The following is a 24,821-nucleotide window of genomic DNA, read 5'->3' as shown; positions in this document are numbered from 1 at the left end:
GGACAATTTGAACAGAGACATCTGTGTTAATGGGGGGAAAGGAACCTCTTCAAATGAATTTAAAAATTAAAATTAGACCTAATGTCTCAGGAATATCCCTTCTCTTGCCAGGTCCCGCGTTCATCCGCACAACACCACTGTACTTCCGCTCAGTTTTGAAGCGGCTGCGACAAGAGTCTTCGTCCTCCTCATCCTCTTCCTCTGATTCCTCTTTTGCATCAGGCACTGCTTCACTCTCAGGCTAGAAAAAAAATAAACCGTTAGGGGAAAAAAGCATACCGTTTAGAAAGATCAACCGTTTTATGATGCATTTGCTTTTCAACGGGCAAAATAATATAATAATAATTTATATTACTACTATTTAAAATCCATGATGCCAATAGTTAACATAGTGCTGCTAACAACCAGCAATTGTAATGACACAGTGGCTCATTTATCATAATAAATGACACTGGCGGTCCGACTCACCTAAACTGTAAATATAGTATTTGGTATTCAACAGATATTTCAACTCACCTACAGTTTTACAATTTGTTGACAATGACAAGACTGAAGAGCTGCAGTTAGAGATGATTTTACCCAATTGTCTATCATTATTAGGCCCTTGACAAATTCCTTTAGATCAATGTGCTTGTTCACCATTTCAATTATGTACAGGAGGAAATGTCCTGCATTGTACATCCATGACAGTGCAGCTTTCTAATTTGTTGTTATTTATTATCAGGTTCCCAAACTGCTGTCAAATTTGGGGTATTTAATTTGAAGTTTGCATACTGGACAGTAATAGTGTAGCATCCATTGACTATACAACCCATCCTATCAAGGCAAAGCAGAGAAGAGAAAACAGCTAGAACAATAACTCCAGATATTAATTCAACACCAGGTGAAACATGTTTGGCATATTAAATCATAAACATGAAAATACCAACTCAAAAAACAGAGAATATACAGTGGAGGGGGAGAAAAATACAAATAATGCTAGGATATATACTTCATCCGTGTCATAGACTTGGGAGTTGCTAGCAAAGCCTTCCTCCATTTCTCCTGGCTGCTGTCCTGCCCCCAAGGCTTCCTTCTCGTCCTCAGGGGTTACATTCTGTTGCACTCCATGTTTATCTGGTGGCCCATCGCGATACGAAGTCTGGTAATCATCCTTTGAAAGATCAGATTGAGATGTATTGATTTTATTGATCGCCACTGACAATATGGACCAAGTAATAAAGAATGCTGCATGTTAATTTATACAAAAGATAAATGGGTCACATCAACACGAAAACACATTGATATAACATTTATTTATGTGTCAATGTGTATATGAAGATATTGGGCATAATGTCTGGAAAAATAATTAGAAAAGTAAAAAAATGTGACTGATATGGCAAGGATTTTGGAGAGGCACCAACCCCCCACTTATTGCAAATTACCATAACAGTGGGCGTGAAGGCTTCATTACTATTCCTGACAGCATTTGAAATTCAATGAGATGTAAATGTTTGACATGATTTACAGAAATGCAGGCAAAGATAAAAACACTTCTCTCTGGTTCAATGATGGCGAAAATATCATTGACTGTCCGCACACAAATCATTTGGTTATGGGCTGAACTTTGAATCGTTGTTTTCACACCGAGCAGGGGGAAAAAAAACATCATGAACACACAAAACCTTGAGTTGACAAATCAGCTTTTCTTACTGGGAAGCCGAGTCTTGGTCTAATCCTTTCATGTAGACTCAAACACAAATCACAGACGGTAAACAATCACAACAGCAGCACCACTACACTGGCTGGTTCTGACACTGTCTGCATGAATGCCTCAAACAGAAATTCCCAGTTAAATAAGGTCAGACTGTAGGTCACACAATGGTGTTTGATGTTGTGCTCCATTAGCCTGCCAAACAGCAGCACATAATGCAGAAAAGAAAAAAAAAACAGCTAATCAGATGGATGGACAGGATGCCTAGAGGGAATACTACAGCTTAATCCTTTAAACTGTTAGACATATAACTGCCTGAATACCATAGCCAGCAAAATGTCAAGGTCAAGGAGTTAAGTGACCTTGTAAATTGTTATTACACATAATAGGAATACAAATACACACCTGCAGTCAATTGGGGGGACAGTTTGGTTTACATATCTCTGTCAGATGTCAAACACAATCAAACCTTCCTTAATAGACCAAAACAGACATTTGCACATGGATAAGGTCTTATCTGTGATCCTCTCAGGCTCAGCGACGGCAGAAAGGAAACAATAGAGAAACTCGCCATCAATCTTTCAGACTGTATGGCGTGTCCTAAAAAGGTCAATAATCTTTTCACCTGCATGAGACTTTATCAGATTCATTCAAGGCGCAAGATAAAAGGCTCCCACATTAACCTCTGGCGATTGGCAGCACATCTTTCACACACAAAGCAACCGCTTACTCTCCAATAGATCTTGGACCCAAGGTCACAATAGCACTGGGATGCAGAGACGACAGCAGAGGATTAGCACACACCAAACAAGCTGTCAACACAAACTTTGTCAGCAAGATAGAAAAAAAAATGAACTGGCAGGATGAGATAATGAATCGAATCCTCTCCTTCCACAAATCAACAACCTACATCTCGTACACCTGAATAGATTGCAAAACGTCACTGGCCTCTTACAGAGACACGGAAAACCAACACCATCTTTTTTTTTTTTTTTTTTTTAGGTACAATAGAGTTCAATATGTGGCAGTGGCATGGAAGGACAAGCATGTGCATGCGTGTGTATTTGATAAGCTAGCACAAAAAAGGGGAAAACTCACTGGAAATTCACTTTCTAGGGGTTCATTGATTTCGATGTCAAGCACTTCATCCTGGTAGCCATCCTGGTCCTGGATGAAATCCCCTGTGAACTCCTCTTCCCCCTCTTGCTGGTATCCGTCCTCTACATCCTCTTCTCCTAGGTCTACTGCGTCATCTGCTTCCTGCAAGTTCTCCTGATGGTCATAGGATGTGCCCAAACTGTAGGTGGCATTAAAACTTATATCCTGAACACTGGTTAGGAGAAAACAGACATGAAGCAGCGTTAGCAAAAAAATTTAATCTGACCAAAGACACCAACAACAACAAATGAGGGATAAACAGAATTTATTATTTTTGTTATAACTTTGTACTCGCCACCTAAATACAACATTACTTCAACAGGAAATTGGGTCATACAAATCCCAACAATATAACGCTGGTTATTGTCCCACTCTGGAACATGCTGTCATGACTATTCATCATGCACCTTATTTGTGAAATGAAATTAAATCACCTTGTGTGTTGTTGTTCTTCATCATCACTTTGAAGAAGGTCGTCGTTCAGCTCCTCGTCAGACATTTCAGATGGATTCTGAAAAACAAATACCTTTTTGAGACGGCCTGTTAGCGCGTGAGTGTAAAAGTATGATAGTGGGGGGTAGGGGGATGCTTTATTCCCATGTGGTGAGGGCAATCTGGGCAGGTCAAAATTGTTATTTTTTTGTCCACTGCACTTCCTCTTGGTTCACATGAACAGATCTTCCTGTGGATGAGCCACCTGCTTCTAGTTATTCGTCCTTTTTACTTCTGAGCTGCAAACACCCTTTTGAATGTTTACCAAAGTCTTATTCCTTCAGACAACGGCAGTAAGTTAAAATGCAAGCACACTTCTACCATCAGGCTGCATCCAGAATCCAGTTTATTTAACAAATATGTGCTTTTCCTACTCACCGTCTTATGCCTTTTTATCCCAAACTTTGTGTTTAGCGCACACATACACTTTAGTTGTTTAGTTGTTAATGATGATTTATTTATCATCTATTTCATCATAATTTTTCAATATTGATTCGTAGAGCATGAAAGCTAATTGCTTGTCATCGTGCAGTGGTACGTGTACAACTGCTTGAGGCTAGGGAGCATGCATATGAACACACCATGGCCGACACAGGTAAAACACTGGTGAACCAATTCAGATTGAAAACAACTCAAGACAAGGAAATGGAAGCAGCTGCCAAGCGGAGCTCAATTATAGCAGAAATATTACAAACCTCAAAACCTACTTGGCAAGGTATATCAAACTGTGCTGCCAACGCTAGCGTTAGCATCTGACTATAGGCCGACTGGGGCAAAACAAATGTAACGAAGGGAATCACCAACCTTACTAACCAACTGTCCACAGGCCTAACACAGCCATCGCAACTTTTGTTTGCTAAGATTTATGCAAGCAAGCACTGAGTAGACGAAAACAAAACTCAGACGATCACATCAGAAATGTCTCATCGGCACAGCTAGATCTACAAACCAACTCTGGCACAGAGCCTCAGTGACTGCAGTTACATGCAGACTGTAGCCCGGCAAAGGCAATAGCTCGATTGAGCCACAGAGTCCGTCATGTTCCCCCACTTCAAATGTAGTGCATTTAAAATCGAGCTATGAGTAGTTCGTCTCCATTCAGTCTTTCCAGTTTCTATGACCGTAAAGGAAGAGCAATCGAAGCTGGCTGGGAGCAAGGATGTTATCTTGAACACTGTAGTCAGCAGTCAGCTGACGGATTAACTAGTTTAACTTCCAGGTGCAGAATCAGCGCATCAGAGAGGTTTTACGGCATCACCATCATGGAGGTGTTATCATCATCAAAGATGCTTGCTGTGGCAGGTTTTAGGAATAATTTGCAAGTTTCTGAATAAACTGAAATATTCCTGTTGTCCATGCATTCAATAATGATGCGGAGAACCTGATGTAGTGTTTTTCACCCTTCACCAAAGGAATGTTGGTCAAATGCAAATGTGCCTAGTCTCCAGAAAGGGGTGGGCAACATGGCAAAAATTATCATGGTTTCTTCATTTTTAATTTTACCACATTCTCATTTGTTTTGGCAACTTGCATGTTTCTGGTCAGTGTTAGTCCGAATGGAAAAGGAAAAATCTAATTAGACTGAAGAACTTCATTATTCTAATTTGCGTAATTTCCAGACAAATCTTTCACATTCTTTGCCTCAGCTTGCTTCATAACTACAATTATTCTTTCTCTATTCACATTTAGCCAAATATCAAGTGAACTTCAATAGTTTGCCGGTGTCAAAGTTTTGAAGTGAGCCGTCACATTCACAGTCAGCTCTGTGGTGGCACTGCGGGTCCTACAAGGAACAATCCATCAATTCCATTCAATTTCCATATTACCACTAAAAACTTGCTTAGATTAAAAAATATACATTTTAAATTATGTAACACCATTAAGTCATTTTCATTATTCAAGAAGTCATTCTGATTCAAAATTCAGTAATTCTGAACCTCATGAAGCGAAATCGAATCGATTTAGGAAAGTTGCCATGATATGCAGGCCTACTCTTTCCCCCCCCCATTTCTTACTGGGAGTGTCACTGCTGAGTGGAGCATAGCAGTAGTTCTCCACTCAGTCGAGCAAGGATGACCAGATCCAGTGCATTTAAAGAAATCAATAATCGAGGATAAGAACGCTCAGTAAATCACTATTTATCACGAACATGAATGAATGAATGAATGTCAGCAGCAGCGGCACATGTGTGTTGAAGGAAGAACTTTGACTTCACAGCAATTTGATGAACTAAGTTCAAGTGTTAATGTGCTATCCAACTCTAATGCAGCATCGACCAAGTAAAAATCATCACATCACTATAACTACAGATGTCATTAAAACTGCAATCATGAACAAAAACTCCTGAATCTCATCATGCTGCCTCATCTGTGTCTGTGTTTCTCTCGCAGCAGAGATGGAGCAGGTCATAAATCAGCCGATCGGACGACCACGTCTACAACTGTTGAGAGTCTACAGACATCCACACTCGAATGGACAGGTGCCGTGCTTTGACGTCAGATTTCATACTGCACAGGCCTGCAGTCCATATTGTAACTTTCCTGTCTCACTCACAATAAAACACAAATGACGTATACACAGTGTATAATAATGAAAATTTCTCAAATTTGAAGCGGTGCAGTGCGTAGCGCCGCAAGAAAATAACTTAAACAGTGCAAACAGCACGCTCCATTCCTGCTGGACAGTTTGAAAACAATTCATTCTTTTTTTTAAAAACTACACGGCAGTTGCAGTAACATTTTCATATTTGGGGCCGAGTAGACCGAGGCTAGTAGAACAGATGGGAGCTGCCCCTAATGACCTCTTGTTTGTAGCCTCACCACCACAAGCTATGTTGATACATAAAGAGTTCATACATTTAATGCAACAAAATACAAACTGTCTTATTTTGGGTTAACTATGAATTAAACTAATACAGAAAAAACAATGGAATGTCCTACCTTTTTACCAGACAGCCAATCTTCCTCCAACAATTCCTCTTCCAGGTCACTTCAATCAGAAATTACAACACATTAATCAACATATTATGATTGAGGAGGGTCATCGTTCAGAATCCATTAAACCATGTTTCAGGGAGAAAAAGAGACTCAAAACATAAGTTGATACACTACGCATTCAATTGTAATTATTGGCATAATTCTAATGTTTTACCTGCCCAAATCGTCATCTCCTCTCTTCCTGCGTAACCGCTCGGTACCAGGTTTGTCATATTCATCAAAGTCAAAACCTGAAACGTAAGATGAACACATCCAGTGAGCATTTAAAATATGAGGACATCCATGTAGCACCAGAGTTTCATTTGGGGGAGCACTGCCAAAGCACAGAATCAGAGTCCAAGACACTTAACACACTTCCGATGCCAAACACATAGTAAATGTACAATCGCCATCAGAGAAATGCATTGCATGTGATTCAAAGATTATTTTTTATCCAACTTATTCAGCAAAATATGTATTAACTACAAGAAATAATAAAATTATATACTGGATAAGAGATGGTAATTAAAAGTAATCTAATGAATGCAATAAATGAAGGACATTTATTATACTGTACCCACAAAATAATGGAAACACCTTAAAGCTTTTTTTAGCTTTAAGGTGTTCCCATTATTTCGCCCAACCCCTGTAGGCAGCACAAATGTTATCCAAGCTAGCTGCGTTTAGCTCGCTGCGCAATGAGTATGGTTCTCATATACGGCTCAAAAGGGTGATGTCACAGAGTGCAAAAACGCCAATGCACTGTCGACTGCTTCCCAATTGCCACGCAGTAATGGAACATCAGCACACATGCTAGCATATGTTAAGACACCCTTATTTATTCATTAAAAAATAACAAACTAATATTCACTCGTCATTAATATATAAAGCAGGTAATGAATGACTAATGACAAGGTTCAAGAACACCTTCTGAGAGTAGTACCTTGGGGGCTAAATTGTTTCAGTACAACAGGACAACAGTGACTTTATATCAACTTGTTCTTTTTGTCACTGCATTGACGGTTTCCTCTCTCAGAGCTCTGCATTCAACTGTGACTGTAAACAAAGTCTGTCAACCGTAAACATGCCAACCACAGCCAGCACGCTAACGCAACTCAAATGTGTTGTCTTTTATTGAAAACACTGATGGAAGCCAAGACCTCAGCCTGCACAATGAGAAGCTACAGCCAACTCTACCAGTGATGTTAGACAAACAACGAAAATATTAAGTATTGAAAATACATAGAGCTGTGGCTGACTTCAACTGTGAGTAAGAATCAAGTACCAATAATGTATCTGCACAAAGTGAAAAGTTGACTGCCATGTTTTTTATTACTCGTTTTTTTCCCCATTTTATTTTAAGAATTACATTCATCAACTGTCCGGGTTGTTATTTAACTAAAAATGTTTTGTTTGGCTTCTTAAAAACTTCAAGTAATTTCTCAAGTATCGAGTTGTATCGATTTTGTACAAATACTGTAAGTTGGAAACTACAATACAGACTTAAACTCAAATGGTATTTATGAGTTTGTAAGTTACTGAAAAAAATCCAGGAGCCCTGCTTCTCTACTATTGACAAAAGGTAATCGTGACATCCATAAGTGTCAGGCAATACGTTGATCAGTTATTATACTTTGTTCTAAAAAAATACATCGACTTAATACATGCAATAACGAGAAATACAATTACAGCATATACTGTGTAACTTGATCTTACAAATAGCTTACGTCAAGATGTAAATGACCTTTGATGGTTTTTATACGACACTATTTTCGATGAAGACTCACTCCTAAGTGTTATACGCATTATTAAATGCATACCATGGGGCACATGTGGAGATATACTCTTCCTGTAACGTTAATTCTACGATATTCAATGGAGGACGCAATTTAGGCAGAAAACACAGTAGCCGCTCAATCGCTCAGCTAACAAGCTAACATGCTAACGGCCTCTGTAAACACAGACTCCAACAACAACAGACGCATCGCCGTGGATATAGCCTCAAAATAATACACATATGCCTTCGACTAGTTACTATGTAAACGCCTTCAAATCCGACTCTGTTACGAGATAAACTATCTGGCCTTCCATTTGCAATGGACGGGCTGGAGGCTGAAACCCTAATACATCGACTTTGTATGCAACGTTGACCACAAAGCAATACGACGTTCAATTAATACAATCGGGAAACGAACACATTGGAATGTGAATCGATGTATAAGCTAACTACATATTAAGTTCAAAATACTACAACGTTGCCGGACACTATTGCTAATGGCTAGTCATGTTAGCAAACTTAGCTTCAAAGCTAACTTAGTACGGCATAAACAGATCGACATACCTTGTGCGTTAGCAGACATGGTTAATGTCTGTCGAGAACACTATACAATGCTTAAACCACCATCGTGGAGATAGATACACAAATCGTCGCTGCGAATATTAAAAAAGAGCTTTCTGTGCTGCTACTTCCATCAACGACGAGAGCAGAAACATGGCAGACCTGCAGTAGCAACAGAACGTTGGTGGGAGGTCAGTAAACACACCTCTGCCGGGCTCTAAGTGAAAGAATAAGACTTTACTGACTACTTATTCATTTCGCCTCAACGTTTTTACCACACAATTGCATTTAATTGTGAGGTAAAAAGCATAATGGAGCATTGTTTTTGACTAAGTACTTACAAAGTCAAAACTTTGTATGTCAAAACACATGCAAATTATATTTAATATGGTGACAGTGAAGAATAAAAAAATAGAAATAATCTCTCAACATAAAATATTTTAAATTGATTAAAACTAAACTAAGGCAACCTAACCACCTTTTATTTGATGGAAAAGTGTTCATAATAATAATAAATAAATATCTAATAAATAAATAATAAATGCATTTTGTGTGCCAGGGTGGCATTCTTAGATCCTGAAGTGAAATCCATAAATTATATCCAAGCCAAGTCAGTTGCCATTTGTGATTGTTTTCTATCTATAAGTAAATGTATTGCTTTGTTGCTTTAGAACTAATATTCAATTTTATTTTTATTATTGTTTTATTTAAAAAACATTTATAGAACTGTATGGTCCCCCAAACTCATCAGTATGGTTCCCACTCAATCTTACTTTTAGTCACCTTAAACTGTTAGATCTTCTTCCTGATGTAATGTCCTGTAATATGTTGTGTCTTTTTATTTAGTAGTTTAGAGGCTCCTGTGATGGTTGGAATGTTTTTACTCTAATACTTTGGTGTTTATTTCAGTCTGGTTTATTGTTGGTTTTAAAATTTGACCACATGGCAGATTGTTTCCCCAAAATTGTATCTTTTACTATTTTCTATTTATCTCTGCGTCGTTTTTTTCCATTCTTAAAGTCTAAAAGTCAAATATTGGAGTGCAAGACTACAGTGGAATTCACACCCCCTCTATGCTTCCTCGGCTGACAAACATCAACAAAGACTCACCAAAGAGAGGTGAGCAGTGAGCTGAGACCTCATTGTGTTGGCTTATTATGGTCCCTCACTGTGAGGAAGAAGCTATTTTTTTCAGCAACACAAGGTCAAAACCACAATGCAGGGGCAATCAAGTGGATCAGCCTTGAGATTTAAGCCAGAGAAAAGGTGGGGATTGGGAACGCACAGTATGTCAAGTTGACGGATGTTTTGTCATTTTATGCATCAATGTTGCACTCTGTGTACAGTACATGAGCACACAAAGAATATGTCTCCACGTTATGACATTATTGATTGTACCAGTTATAATCATACATATATACATAAAAGTATGATCACTGTAAACTTGATTTCCGTATCAAAGCCTGTCCCATACAACTTTTGCCAGCCAAATAGAAACAGCTGTTGCTAAACTTGTGATATTCATATGCTGCAAGGTCCAATTTTCCCAGGAATTTGATTTTTTTTTCCCAAATTGATGTGAAAGGGAGCTGTCACACTCCATTATGGTGACCTCAATGATTCTGTGCCCTATCCAAATCCAGAGGTTTTCCATAACAATGCAAATCAATGGGTGTAGAACTGAAGGAGACAAGACTTGTTATTTTCCACCAAAAAGACAGGGGCTCCTTTACAACAATCTTGTGTGTATGCTTTGTGTTTTCTGAGACAGAATTCTAATACTGTCATAGATGGTGTTCTGTGTCTGTTTGCTCTGATTCATAAAACACTTCTGTTGCAAGAAAAATGTTTTGTGGTTCACAGACATTCAGTCCGAGTGAAATATGATTTTCAAAGCACATGGAGTGTTGTTTTTTTTGTTTGCTATGCTGTATTTATTTTTAATTAAATATGATGTTGGAGAAAGGAGAAAGATTGGGCAAATATCTGGGTTGACATGAAATGGGAATGCAGATACTTAAAGGGAAAATGCACCCATTGAAAGACAATATTTTGCAATGTTTTTGCATGCAATTTGACAGACATATAATGACAACCAATCATAATAAAATAAACATCTATGATTATGTTGTGATGTATTTTTGTAAAAACATAAAATGATTACATGCTGCAAAGTAATAAAAATATGTATTTAAGTTAATGAGCAATGCGATAAAAAGCCACAGGCATTTGAAAAAACAAAATTTGCAAATGTGATTGATCGATAGATGATAGATAGACAGCTAGATTACAGTGGAGAGAGGAATAGATTTCGGCAGTTAATACCCTTGTCCTCATTTGACTCATAGTGCATCCATATTGGTTCTGTTGCACTCTCTTCGATTAAAAAAAAAAAAAAAGAAAATTGTGTGTTATTTCTCAGTAATACATGTTTCTGTTTGTCTCAGCATTTTCCAGACTCAAAAGTCTGCAGTCATTGACCCACATCTCAGAGCAGTGAACTGCTTAACTCAGACTGTTGTTTTATTCAGTTCACTGTCAACTGACGGGCGAGGAGGTGGAGGGCGGGCCGATGAGCGGATCCACTGTTCCGATTGGGCAATATCTTTCAGCAGCGCTGTTGCATTGGGCGCTTGCGATGTCATTCGTAAAATGTTATCGTCGCTTCCCGCGCCATTTGGCGTGCACGCGCAGCACAAGCAAGCACGTAACCGCTCGGAGACTGTCTGGAGTGTGTCTGAAATTGATAAAATTCGGAGATGGAGTTTTACTGCTCCTTGACTGTACTCAAGAAGGCGCCGGTCGGAAACGGGAATTCCTTCACATCTCCATCATTCAAAAGTCCCTGCGCTCAGCCTGATGAAGAGTAATTCACGTTGAATGACGTGAAAGTTTTCTCCCTCCTGCAGTGTCACACTCGGCTCTTTATGCACAGGTAGGTACGACAACTCGGCTAACAGACACTGACGCCGCCGCATCGCTGCTCTGCTTATGGCGCGGTCATTTCTCTCGCTTTTGGCACGTCATATCTTGATACTGTAACCATTCCACTTCGCACTGACATGTGCCACGCTCAACAATGTCGCTCGCTGCTGTGCCGGTTGTGTGTTTAAGGCGCAACGTTGTCTTGTTTGGGAGACATGACCTCATTCTCACAAGTTGACGTGCAGGTGACGCACCTCTGCTCACGTGAAACTGTTTTGCCCATGCGCTCACCTGAAGGCGCGAAACCGCGGGCCAAAGACTTTCGCCATTTCAAAAGAGAAAACATTAGTACAAATTATTGGAGTTAGATTGTCACAAATTCTTTGTTTTTGTTGTTCATAGGGGTGTGGAGCAGCAATAAAAGAATGCATAAATCAGCAATGTGCAAAATGAATATTGAAAAGGGAGTTGTGTTTGTTTATTAGTTGAAGGCAGCAAAACACCCTCTTGCTTTTCCTTAAATTCATAATTTGTACATATTATTATTACTACATTTAAATCAGGTGTCATAATCCACACCTTGTTTAGACACCATGCTTTCCATTCACAGTTTTGCTCTTGAGTTCAATTAAATTGTATTTATTTATTAATGATTGTTATGTATTGTTAATGCTGCAAAATAAGGTTTGAAAATAATGACTTTCAAGTCACCACCAGCATGACTGGACCTGACCTGTTGCAGACTTGTCTAGACATTCTGCTCTGTCACTGCAGTTGTCTGCAGATGGTGTAGTCATATGACTGGAGGAGCCCTCCTGCTCCTTCCTCCCTCCTCCTCCTCCTGTCTGATTTTCTGGGGTCAAGATGGCTGCTATTACGATGTTGTGTCCAGGTACTTAACAAGGAATATCTTTCTTTAAACCGTAGGCGTCTTCAATACGATGTGACTGTGTTTTTAGTACTGAATAAAAACAACTTTATCACATCAAAAACTGTTTTGTGTAATTTTTTTGCGATCTTAATTAAAAGTCTGAGCAAAATCAGAGCCTAGCCAGGTTCTTTTAGTATCTTTGAATACCTTGTTTATCTTGTTCATCATACGTCACATGAGTATGTTGGTGTACGAAGCAAACATTTAATCAAATAACGTTAGGACCAGTCAGACACAACTATCACATGAAGCAACGGCAACACATCTTGAGCTAACTGGTTTGCATGGAAAGTGTTGAAGCTGGGCAAGCTACAGAATCTCAATGTGAGGTTTTATAACTCAAATTATAATAAAATATGGACCCATTATTAATGCATTCAACCGCTCTAACTATATTCTGACTCTACACTTTTCAATTGATTATCAGAAGCTGCACCAAAGAGCTGTTTCGATCGTTCCGCATTTCAACATCTGGGCTTGTGAGTGATTTTCAAAAGTGCTCCGAGCGTTACTCTTGACCTAACAGGTTAAGTTCGGTCGGTGGGCCTGTGATGTTTATCCGTTTGTCTCGCACAAACATCTTCATCATCATCTGCTTAGTGCATACTTGTCTGAGCTCTGTCAAAGTGTATGTTCTTGTCTTGCTTACCGTCGTCTCAGGAATCAATCCTGAAGCACAAAGGTGCTGCAGATCGTGGTTTAGATGGTGATAGGAATGAGGATAGTCACCATGATATATTGCTGAGATAGGAAAGTAGGTCATGAAAACAAATCTGGATAGTGTAATTTTAATGACTGCACAACCCAGCTCAGAATCGGCAATATTAGTGTGATGTGGGTGGGATTGCATACTTTGTATTGTATTAATACTAAACAATTCAAAACTCAAAATTACAACACACTTAACTTATTAATCCGTATAGAAATCTAGTTTTGCCATTAACTCTATGTTTAAAAAGAAAAAGCCTCATAGTTTTCTTCCACGAGGAGAAAAAATCATTACTTATGAGAAAAATAAATTGTATATCAAACTAAAAGGTAAGTTTTTTGTTAAATGTTTTTCAATTAAACAGACATTATTCACCCTTTTAACAAGATAAATATGTAAAATACTGTAAACATTAAATTTTTGTTGCTGACGGACATTGAAATACATACGTCTCCTGATACAGTTGCTTCATTTATTTTGTTTTGTTTTTTTCAGTGCATTAGGCTTCGTACACTAGGGTCATCGAGTAATACACTTTAAATATCTGAAAATGACATTTCTGCTACTATATACCCATTTCGACGGAGGTGATAGAAACCTGATATGATTCAGTGCAGCGCATTGCTTATTTAATTACATGAAACAAAAAGGGAACTAAAAAAATATGAAATGTTTACTTTCTAATGTAGCCACATTGATTTATATTATATTTTAACAACTTTTTTCTTTGGAAGCTGTTTTGCAAACCGTGATACTGTTATAAGTTAATGTGGAGAGGCCAAGGCACTCTGTATGAACATTAGTGACTTTCTGGTTTTTCACTGCGTCTTTATACTTGTGAATTGTGTTGTGTCCTTTTTAATGTGTAAAATATGTGGATAAGTGCTGTATATAATTAAACAAACCAAAGCAGTTGATATAAAAAATGTGTTTGTTGTGATCTCAGATGTAGATTTTGTCAGTGTGTTACTTGCTGGACTGACAGCCCCTTTCAGAAGGTTTTTATTATGATTTTTGTTAAATTTGCTGACTAGTATTGCACTTTCTTTTGTAAAAACAAAAAAAAAAGTTTAGCTAATGATTTATGAGGTTACTTTACAGGAGAAACTCTGGATTCCTAAATTCCAGCATGTTTTTTTTTTTTTTTTTTTTTCCATAACTGATTTTCCTGTTGAAGCAAAATTGTATAATAACACACGTTTATTTCTATTTCCACAGAAGGTCCAGCGTTCTCTCTGGCTTCAGGAATCACACCCACCGAATGGTAAGTTCCATATAGATTTATTGCTTATTTGGATGTGTTTAAAGTTGGTCAATCCAGCCTGGCAATGTTTTGAGGTACATCAGCAAATGGATGTGATTGCCTGAGGGAAATGTCAGACCATCACACACTCGCACATGAGCACGTGCTTATTTACACATTTACAGAAATTGAGCGTTGGCAGCAATTTCAAATGTGTGGTGTGGATGAATTCTAGTCAGTCATTCAGTCATCAATCATTTCTGATTAGCATAGATTTGCTGATCTCTTCATAAGAAAATCATGGCTATGCTCTCATGACTTTGACTTGAGTCTGAAGCTGTTTCCTCTTTGCTCATTGTCTCCTCCCACCGTGGAGTCACAAGGCCTAAAATCCTTGTGGTGTCTGGAGAAAACACCCTTTCATCTATTGCTGCCTGACTTACAATGAATAAGATTCTGGGTTATTTCGGTGCTCACATGTAGAGAGAAATATTTTTTTTCAAAGCAGCACCTGCCATTGTCTTTCTGCTTGTTTATCCCAGCAGCCTCTGCTGCATCGTGACGTGGCTTCCTTTGACATTGGTGTGGCATATTTCCTCAGTATTTTAAAGAGTCTTATGGCTGTGTGCCAAAAAATCCCTCATCCATTTGCCTCTCTGCTCTTAAGATCACGGTTGCACAGCTGTGACCCTTCACCAGTCCATCGATATCTCAAAGAGGGCGGCGTCCATTTTAGGTCTGAGGCAACTGCGAAAAATGGAACCGAAGATTCTGTTAGGTTTTCATAAGCGGGGGAAAAATGCTTCTTTTAGCGCTGCCAAAAAAGAACACTGCATTACCACATTACTTAATTACTATCAACACGCGCTTTACCAAACAATTTCACTCATAAGACAATGTATATTATTTGAATCGCGCACTTATGTTTGAGTTCAAGTCACGCTGTAATACACGTGGAACATTTTAATTTTATATCTCAAAATTTTGTGAACGATTGCAATTACTCCATGTAAAAGTCAGTTTAATAAATCGATCGTAATATTCATAGCGTAAAGATTATTTAACACGGGAACAATTCTGGTTAAACGTGAGGATGCACATTTCAATTGTGATTTAAGTCATAATGTGCATTACTAAAAACCCGGACAGAAATAAATAATGAAACAATGGACTCGATTAAGCGAGACTCTATTTAATGTCTTATAATTGTGTGTTTTCATGACGTTAAAATGAAAACTATATGCAACGCGTCGTCCAATTTAATGCAAATAAGTATTAATTTTTCCAAAAATATCTAAATGCATTGTGTTCATTTTACTTAATATCCACCTTTGTTTATAAATCTTTGTAATTATAGTATTTATTTTTATACGTGCATATGAATCATTTTGCATACATTACGTAACTTGGCCTTGCAATATAAAAATCAATATAGTGGCAGTAATTGTAGTTATTCGATAGTTGCACTGACATTTACATACTGATACACTAGATATTTTAATCTTTCCCTGCCAAAGTTAATATATTTCATATATTAACAACAAAGCTGTGCGAATTGTAATGTATTTTTAATTATTTTTTAAAAATTATTCATCTCAATCCTTTTATACTTTAATTACATGTTTTTGCAAAGAAGGATTCAAACCAAGTGAAGTGAAAAAAAGCTTATTTTGATTTTAATTTACATTTTATGTTTTTATGTTGTTGCACAACATAATACATGAGAGTTTTCATCTGTGGTTGTATGATTGCACAATGAACCATTTAGATCGTAAATATTTATTTAATTCACCATGTCAGTTATTTTCAAATAAGCTGTTCAGTCTGAAGCACACTGTCGCTTGTCATCAAGTTACGAATAAGCCCCATCAAACTGAACTCAGATGTATTAATTCATTCCTTGCTTCACTCTCACAATGCTTATTTCTATCTCCTACCTCTTTTTCATGCAACTTGCTGTGCAGTTTTGTAGCTATCGCTGTGAGTTTTTGTAATTAGCCTTGAATCATCTTTTGTGCGTGGTTATTTACTCTTGCGTGTAAAGCTTCTGCCAACAACCTAAGAGGATTAATAAAGCGTTATCTTGTTTATGCCACTGAAATGAATCTGTGCAGACTTTTCATCATTGTGAATATTAATCAATCGCAGCATAAAGATATTGTGAATTATTTCCCATCCTTTGTTTTATTTTCAGTATTGTATGTTCCCATAATTTAATGTATCACCCTAAACTACGCGATGTAAGAAATGATTTGGTTTGTGTCCCCCCCTGTACTAAATTCATAAATCCTCTCAGAACTGTCCTAAAGGATGATCAGTGCATGCAGTTGTCCAACAATGCATGCAACCACATTCCCATGATATGAATTTACAGGCACTATACTGAAAATGCTGAGCCATCATTTTGGCTGCATACGTGTTTGTTTACTTTGTTTATGATGCAACAAAACTACGCACGCCCGCAGCATGTCAGTTCCTACTCAGCAGCACAGCTCTGACAAGCTCACTGCCACTTCCTGTTGATGTTCATGTGCAAACACTGACTTGAATCCGAGTGTTCTCCTCCGTGACTCTTCTGGTGTAGACTTAGCGCAGGTGTATTCGGGATTGATTCTTTGTATGGATTTGATTATACAACTTCATTGTACAACCAGATGTATGATCTAGTGGTACGTTATCAGCGACATGAATATATAAATTATCATTCAAATTGCTGCTGATAAACAGGCTGTCATAAGTGCTTGAAATGAAACTGAGCACTTTCTCTGCGCATTTTTAAAAAGGTTTGTTCCTTATTTTTAAATTACAAAATGGCTGCTTCGAAGGTTTACGAACACTAACCAATATTATTCCTGACAATTCATGACGTAGAACGTTAAAATACACTGAAACAAAATGCCACAAAATTGATCCATACTTTAAACCTATTTTGTGTGTGACAGTTCATCACAATTTAATGAACTTTAAATTGATGAGGCAGACATTTGTAAAAGTAATTCAAGAACAAGCTAGTAGTCTGCTGCCATTAAGGGTCTTAAACATGCAGAAACTAGGGAAGACCTGACTAAGGGGCCCTTTTTCGCTGCTACATTTAAATAAATATATTTTTTATTATTATTAAATTACGTTGCAAATTGTCGATTGAAGCGCAAGAATCAATTGAAATGTATTGATTTTATTCCTCAATAGAGTCCGTTTCAAGGGTAAGAAGACAAGCACTCTCAACACACTACAAAATTTGCATTCACTTCAGGGGCTTTACCAAAAGTTTTTCCCCAAGTCATCTTCGAGAGTCCAGAGGCTGTACTTGCATTTTTCTGTCTTCTAATTGGGGCTTATCCTAACACACCTGGAATACCTGCTTTCGGTTTGCCTTTTGACCTTTCATGAAGTGTGATGCTGGAGCCAGTTGACCCTGCGGTACATCAGAGCCCCGTGACTAATTAGCAAAACTCTCTGTGGTTAAAAAAAAAGGAAAAAAAAACAATTTCCTTTTTGCAGGGAGAGTGGGGGTTGATGAGTAAATACCCACCTGCACCAAAATGTGGAAACCTAATAAGTCTCTCTGGACTTTGAAAGTGAATATTTCATATTTTACTGATCTCCAACAGCTTTTCTGCATGTATCATATCGGACCTGGTAAGCCGGCTAAGATGGCTAAAAGAAAACACGCCGCAGTCTTTCTTTTTGCTGCCATACAAAGGCGAGGAAAGGTCAGGCCTAATGAAGTTGGGGGGTGTGACCTCTAGTATTCAGTGACTTTGCGTGGGACCCCATCCCACTGCTGCAACCATGCCGGTTAATCCCTGTTTGATCCTAATTGATAGGCATTAACATGATCCTTATCCAGGAGCGCTGTTTTGTCTTCCGCAGCCCTCCTCTCTGGGTGTCAGTGACACAAAGTGTGAAAGCGTTAAACCAAATGTGAAATTGATATTTTTAATGTTTGTGTGCTTTCAGTCTGGCTGCACTCCCCAACACTCCCAGAAAGGTGCTCAATCCTGAGTGTTTGCCCTTTGAGGCTCTTAACAGGACTTAGCACATGACCCCTTGAATCCAACTGTGATGAGAATGGTACCAGCCCATTTCCACTCTCCTTTTCAGTCGGTTTGTCTTCATTATTAGCCACTCAATGCCTTTTACTGGCCACTAATTGGTCATCATATACATATTTCATTGAAGTGACTCTTGTCAGTTCTGTTGTTTGCTGCTTTCACATTTTCACTCATATTTTTGAAACACAAATGCTTTACAGTGCTGCATGTATACGCACACCATCATTCCAATGACAGTCAAATTCCACTTATTCCTCCTCATTTCTAAATACAACAAATATGTAAGGAATAATTGTAGACAAATAATTTATAATATACAACATGAAATTAAAGTTTCCAAACAAACATTTGTGTTAACTGAGAGGAAAATAACCAACTAGCATATATTAATTGTTGATTATACCTATACCCAGCAGGTATTTTTATAAAACAATCTTTCTCCTAGTCCTTTTATTAATGTTCTCAGTTTAATTTCAGATTATGTTTTTCTCTCTAGTGCAGTACGTAAACAGTCAAGGAAAGAATGGCAAAATGGCATAATGCTTGATGATGTTTGAAAAATTCCAATTAGAAAGACAAGAAAGGTGGTTAAAAAAAAAAGTAACCCTATGATAAACAAATAACAAATATGTTCTATCACGACCCATCGGTTCTCTAACTGCTTCTTCCATGATATTGTTAGTCTTGTTGCTTTTGTTTTGGAAATTGTTGAGTCTTCGTGGTCCGTGATATCAAGCCATTTGGATATTCAAGGTTGGAAATTTATAGTTAAACAAATGGGTTTGAATAACTCCATGCTGGTTGAAGCCTTTCGCAAGGTTGTCGATCATGAGTTGTCATCGTTTAGAAGGTTTACTCAGGTACATTAAAACAATTTCTGGTGAAATGAAATCCCTGAGTTTGACAGCAAATGTGTGTTACTGGGAAGCAGATATTGAGTACCTGCAAGCCAGAACCATTGGTACCTGAGATCCAATGGACATCTGACAACATGGATCAGCAGACTGTAACAGCACACCTGTACATGTTTCAAGTCACCCACTGACCTGAATCCTTATCAAACTAGACAATCAACAGTCAAACAGATGGTTTGGTAGCTCTTTTATCCCCTTCGTAAACTGTTAATGAAATCTGTTTTTCCCCATTTTAAAAATATGTTAATCTTGATTTTAAGAAACTATAAAATAAGTTTTGTGTTTGGTGATGATGATTATTATTATAACACCATAATTTGGGGAAAAAACAGCACAAAATATTAAATAGTGCAGTATGCTGCAATAAAATTAAAAAAAAACAAAGCTACTCCAATACAACGCAAGAGTAGGTTCCTAATGTGTTAAACTAGAAAACTAAACTAGAATGAATTAAACTGGGATGTTTATGTCAGTGTTTCATACCACATCTTTATTCTCCATGAAATAAGACACTCGAGTCATATTTAAAATTATTGAGACGTAAGAAAAACATGCCATTGTAACTGGTGAGGTATTTACGTGTTTGTACAATGGCTCTATTTCACCAAACAGGTATAAATAATTTCTTAATAGAGTAGCATTGAGAGCTGGTTCTTGTTGTTGTGCTCGACAGTGTGCATCAGTCCACTTTAGCTGGGAAGTGCCAGGTGTCGTGTTGGTTCTTGTTGGTTTCACACAGACACTGAGGAACCTCACTGGAATGCACAACGCAGGTCTCCGTAGGATTGATGGAGATTTCCAGCTTGTTTGTTACACTGAATAATGAAACCACCATAAAGCCTGATGACATCATTTGGATTCTGCCGTGAAAAATAACCAATTATAGAGAGTGGAAGCTACAGATTGGGGACTTGCTGGTGTTCTTCACTTGACTGCCGCCACCTGCCCTCTATATGTCACACTCCCCACACTTATCCCACAGTTGTGTAACTGAGCTGCTGTTTTGCTGGTTCTTTGAAACCCGGCAAACACAAGATGCTCGTTGGGTTGGCTTAAAAATACAGTGAATTATATGTTTAATATATATGTATATACATTTATTTCAAATTTAGAAGACGTGTCAATGGACACTTCCAAACCTTTATGCTTCTAGACTTGATGTGTAAACTCAAAGGGAAATTGTTGTTCTAAACTTTAGAAATAAAATAATGAAAATGAAATTAATTATATGAATCAGCTTGTTGTCATATTCAAACAAAGAGAGGGACAAAAAGTGTACAAGTATATATATATATATTTCGTAAATTTGTAGAGTACATTTATCTACTTGACCTAGATTCAGGTTTAGAATTGACGTTAGTTTTTAGGACGGTGACAAGTAGTTTATTTTGGAGGACTGACCACATGATCTTGGAAATTGATCATTGGCTTTTTACCACTTACAGCCAACAGCTTGGACTTGTTACACCAAACGCAAACACTAAGTGGCTTATTTACAAATTATTTGTGTGTACTAAGAGTGTGTATGTTTGCGCCTTGTTTTTTTTTTTTTTTTTTTTTTTGTTCTACGCCTGTCACACCAATATACTCGGACTGGTCGTATGAGTTCACACCAGTGCAATGTGCTGGGGACATGCCTTTTTTAAATATGTGACAGCTGTGTCCCAGTGTGCTCGTTCTGTAGGTGAGTCTAGCATTTTGGCTCAACAAAACAATAAAAAAAACAGGTTGAAAATTGAAAAATGCCCTCTGTGTCATCTTTCATTGATGTGATGTCTCCTTCTCCTTGCATACTTTTGCATACACGCGATTTTGAAGCATCTCAAATAAAGGTCAAACGTGACTGTGTAATTGTGCATGCATGACTGCGGTGATTGTAGTGTGAATAAAGGAGAGCAGAGGGCACATTTTTCATCCTTGTGTTTTTGGCCGTGGCTGTGGATCTGGTTGTGCCACTTTGAAGCTGTGCAACTCTGAGTGGACCTTGAGCCTGCCATCTGCATTTTTTGTAGTCTACTTTTCACTGATTGTTTTGTAGCTTTCTGTAATGTAGCTCATTTCAGTGTTTGTTATGAAATCTAAATGAGTAAAAACCGATACTGCACACACAAACTGTGGCTCAGTGCACATGTCTATGCTTGTTTAGAAGGCAACCAATACTATTTTCTGTTCTGTTTCACTGCATCTAGCACTACCACATTCAAGTCTGATCCAAGTGGTGCCCGAATCAAATTTGAATGAAAGGTTTAAATAAACGTGTTCAAATCCTAATTAGATCGCCAAAAATACTATTGTGCTTGATAATCTTAACACCTTGTCAACTATTTAAAGTTTGGACATGAGTGACTTTAAATCTTTTTTCCAAGTTTATATTAATGTCCAAAAAGAATCCTAGCATGTCAGTCGAATGTGAATTTATTGGTCTGTAGTCACACACTTTTTATTTTGACTTTTTTATTTTGAGTCTCTCCAGGTCAAGTCTCTGTTGCATATGATATCTCTCGTTTTCTGATATAAAAACATGCTTAGCCTGGTTTCTCCCTCACTTTGTCTTGTGAGTTCTGAACATATGATCATGAGAGTGTTGAAGTGTAATTTCGATCTTAAACAGCCTTGAGTTTGTTCGTGTTAATAGGAGTGGATTCTCAGAGTGGACATCACAAAGGTCAGCAGATCTGAGCTGCCCGTGATTCTCCCAGTAAAACCAAACTGTGTGCAGTGTTTGTTTTTCACACTTCAGCCAACAAAACAAAAACAAGCCTGTCTGGAGAAAGTGTAGTTGCTGCCAGAAAATTGAGGCAATTGTATTTGAGTTATGTTCGGTACATTTTGGGACCGAATGTTTATTTTAATAGGATCAGCTGATTGGCTCTGCCCGACTGGATTTCCCAGATCTCATTAAGAACTCCCCTTTTATTCCCGAAACATGAATTAATCACTAGTCATTCACGGCAACAATTTTATTCCCTCCGCATTGTACTTGTGTCAACCGATGCTTCTCTGAAGTGACACAGATGAAGAGACATTCAGACGTAAGGCTCTCGCCGGATGTTGCAGCGTCACAGCAGGGATGAAAAAACCTTGTTGTCATGACTGAAGTGAGACAGTGAAAGTTATTTCAACTCCTCTCAGGATATAGCTGTCAGAATCCCACACCAGCAGACTGTCATTTTCGTTTCTCCTTTTCTCTAGAATCAGTTTATTATTCTTTTTGCTTGCTTTCACACAATACATAATTCTAGAATGTGTTAATGACTTGTGGGTGAAAATGAAATGCAGTGGAGGTAGATGTGCATTTAAAAAAAAAAAAAAAAAAACAGGGAAAAAAGAAATACCAGTAGCCAAAGAATTTGTTATCTGGATTCAGTCAAGTAAGATAATATCTTACTTTCAAACCTTTTAGTGATTTAATTTTAATAATATTATAACTGTGACATTGTTTCATCCTGAACAGCATTTATGATTCTTATTTTTTAACATTTTTCGGAACAATTATATAATGCGACAGATATTTGAGAATGGCTACTAACCGGACAAGAAGAGGTTGCCTGTCAACGTGAAACCATTGTTGTGATGTGGGATGTTTTTTGTGATGCATTTCCTTGAAACATTTTTCATGAACTATTTATGTATTACACATAGAATGTGTTGTTTCTAGGGGCAGGAGTTAAAACAAAAAAATAAATGTAATTTATTAGAGATTTTATAATCAATTAACGCATTTTAATATTTGACACCAGAATGATCAAATTGATAATGAATTTGTAGACATGAGCTTAAATATCAAGTGCTCTTTGGTTATGACATATCATCATATGGTCGTAATGTGGTGCACCTGAAGTGGGAAAAATGAAATTGAAAAATATTCATTGCAACAGAAAGTATTGTGCACGATTTGGATCATTTATGTATTTAATCAAAGTTACAATCCCAACCCATAATATGCCAAAGAAATATTGAGTTATTTTGGGTCGCAATCTAGCGCCTAATCTTTTGCTAAAACCAAATGATACAAATCAAATAGGGTTGTAATGAATTGTGAAGATGATGGAAATATTGTGCTGTTTATCATTGAATGCTCCTTGTGTCTTCCTCCCATCTCGTGGTTTGTACCTCTGTCTTAGCCTGAATTCATTACGGAGCTGCTAATCCCTCATGGGCGGGTTTCTCAATCTGACTTTGCTTTTCCATGCAGCACCTTTCTCCAGACTAAAACCATTCAAGATCAAGGGCACCATCACCTTTGCCACTAATGAGCTTGTTTATTTACCAAATTTCCTTGTGGGTTTGAGAGACTCCGCGAGCGAGAACAAGCCATGCATAGCAGAGCACATCATTGACATTAGCAGAGAGGCTCCAAATGCTCTGGTTTTTGACATGAGCAACAGAAATCGAACCGAGAAGACCATCCGTGGATTGTTTTAAACACTAATGCTCCTTTTCTAACCTTCGACCTGGAGGCATAGTTCAAGGTCATTTAGTAGCTGGTGAGGGCTCTAAGTTTTGAGAAGCTCACATACAGTGCTGGTTGTCTGTTAATGAAGTGCTGTGTTTGCATCACTATCTGTGTATTGATTTAATATCGACATCCAACCATAAATAGGCTGGCGCCAGGTTAAGAAAAAAATCGGCTGTGTGGATTTTTCGCCAATGGGCAGTCGGTCATAAATACATTTGTTAATTGGCTGTGGCAAGGAACCATTTGCTTTGTAGATTGTTCCAGTTCCACAATTGAATCTGCATTGTTGTGTTTCAAAAACAAGCTATTTCGCTAAACTAGACGTGATCATTTTCAGCCTGTCAAACAGTAGATGCAGTGTCTATATTGTCTTTGAATCTAGTTTATATTGTGTCTTATCTTGTTCTCTCGCCATAGGTGATTAGGTTGGGTCCAGTTTGTACCTGCTGCCCTTTGAACGTGCATCTCGGATGTGTGTAATAAAGTCCAAAATGCAATTTTTCTAACTCTATTTTACCATTGGAACATATATTTTTTATGATATACAATTTATGCAGCCATTGTACTATCAGCCGAGATATTAAGTGCCATCTAGTCCTTAAATCTGTCTGTGGTTGGCAGCCCTTGCAGGAACGTTTCCATGGCTCTATTTGCTGATGAAAATTGAGTTTTTTTATTCTGTGTGTAAATGTCCAATGTGGGCTTTACTGTATGTTTGCTTATCTGCCCAGCCATCTCATCTATTCAAACAGCGTTCCTTTCATTCAGGCTGCTCGCTCTTTTTTTTCCTATTCCTTGGGACCTTTTTTATTTTTTTGGGACCAGATGGCGAGGGGGCACGGAAGCAGCTCTTTTGTCCGGGCGTCCCTGTGAAAGGAGTCTGTCCTCTCTAATGTAATCAGCGGCACCGGAAGGGTCCATTTTGGGCT

At 37.9% G+C, this 24,821-nt stretch overlaps 1 protein-coding gene and 1 long non-coding RNA gene across 7 annotated transcripts in view; one reads left to right on the top strand and one right to left on the bottom strand.

Moving 5' to 3' along the window:
- rbm33a (RNA binding motif protein 33a) overlaps positions 1-8,857 on the bottom strand; it is a 29,152-nt gene extending 20,295 nt beyond the window's left edge. For 4 of the 5 annotated variants that reach the window (XM_053858936.1, XM_053858932.1, XM_053858934.1 and 1 more), the window contains exons 1-7: positions 8,660-8,856; positions 6,494-6,569; positions 6,283-6,331; positions 3,286-3,362; positions 2,792-3,023; positions 992-1,153; positions 79-241 (exon numbers count right to left, since the gene is read on the bottom strand). In XM_053858936.1, coding sequence (XP_053714911.1) covers positions 79-241; positions 992-1,153; positions 2,792-3,023; positions 3,286-3,362; positions 6,283-6,331; positions 6,494-6,569; positions 8,660-8,678 — 778 coding nt within the window. In that variant the 5' untranslated portion in view covers positions 8,679-8,856. Of the gene's footprint in view, positions 1-78; positions 242-991; positions 1,154-2,791; positions 3,024-3,285; positions 3,363-6,282; positions 6,332-6,493; positions 6,570-8,659 lie in introns of all 5 variants that reach the window. The other variant, XM_053858935.1, reaches the window with a different exon arrangement.
- Positions 8,858-11,358: 2,501 nt separating this feature from the next.
- The window catches only part of LOC128756046 (uncharacterized), a 23,547-nt gene continuing 10,084 nt past the window's right edge, over positions 11,359-24,821 (top strand). For both annotated transcript variants that reach the window (XR_008414188.1, XR_008414187.1), the window contains exons 1-2: positions 11,359-11,591; positions 14,440-14,485. This is a non-coding gene — a long non-coding RNA (uncharacterized LOC128756046). The remainder of the gene's footprint in view (positions 11,592-14,439; positions 14,486-24,821) is intronic.

Source organism: Synchiropus splendidus, chromosome 3 (genome assembly GCF_027744825.2).
Source record: "Synchiropus splendidus isolate RoL2022-P1 chromosome 3, RoL_Sspl_1.0, whole genome shotgun sequence".
In the NCBI taxonomy this organism is placed as follows: Eukaryota; Metazoa; Chordata; class Actinopteri; order Syngnathiformes; family Callionymidae; genus Synchiropus; species Synchiropus splendidus.
The sequence above is the reverse complement of the archived record's forward strand: the minus strand, read 5'-3'. Positions and strand labels throughout refer to the sequence as shown.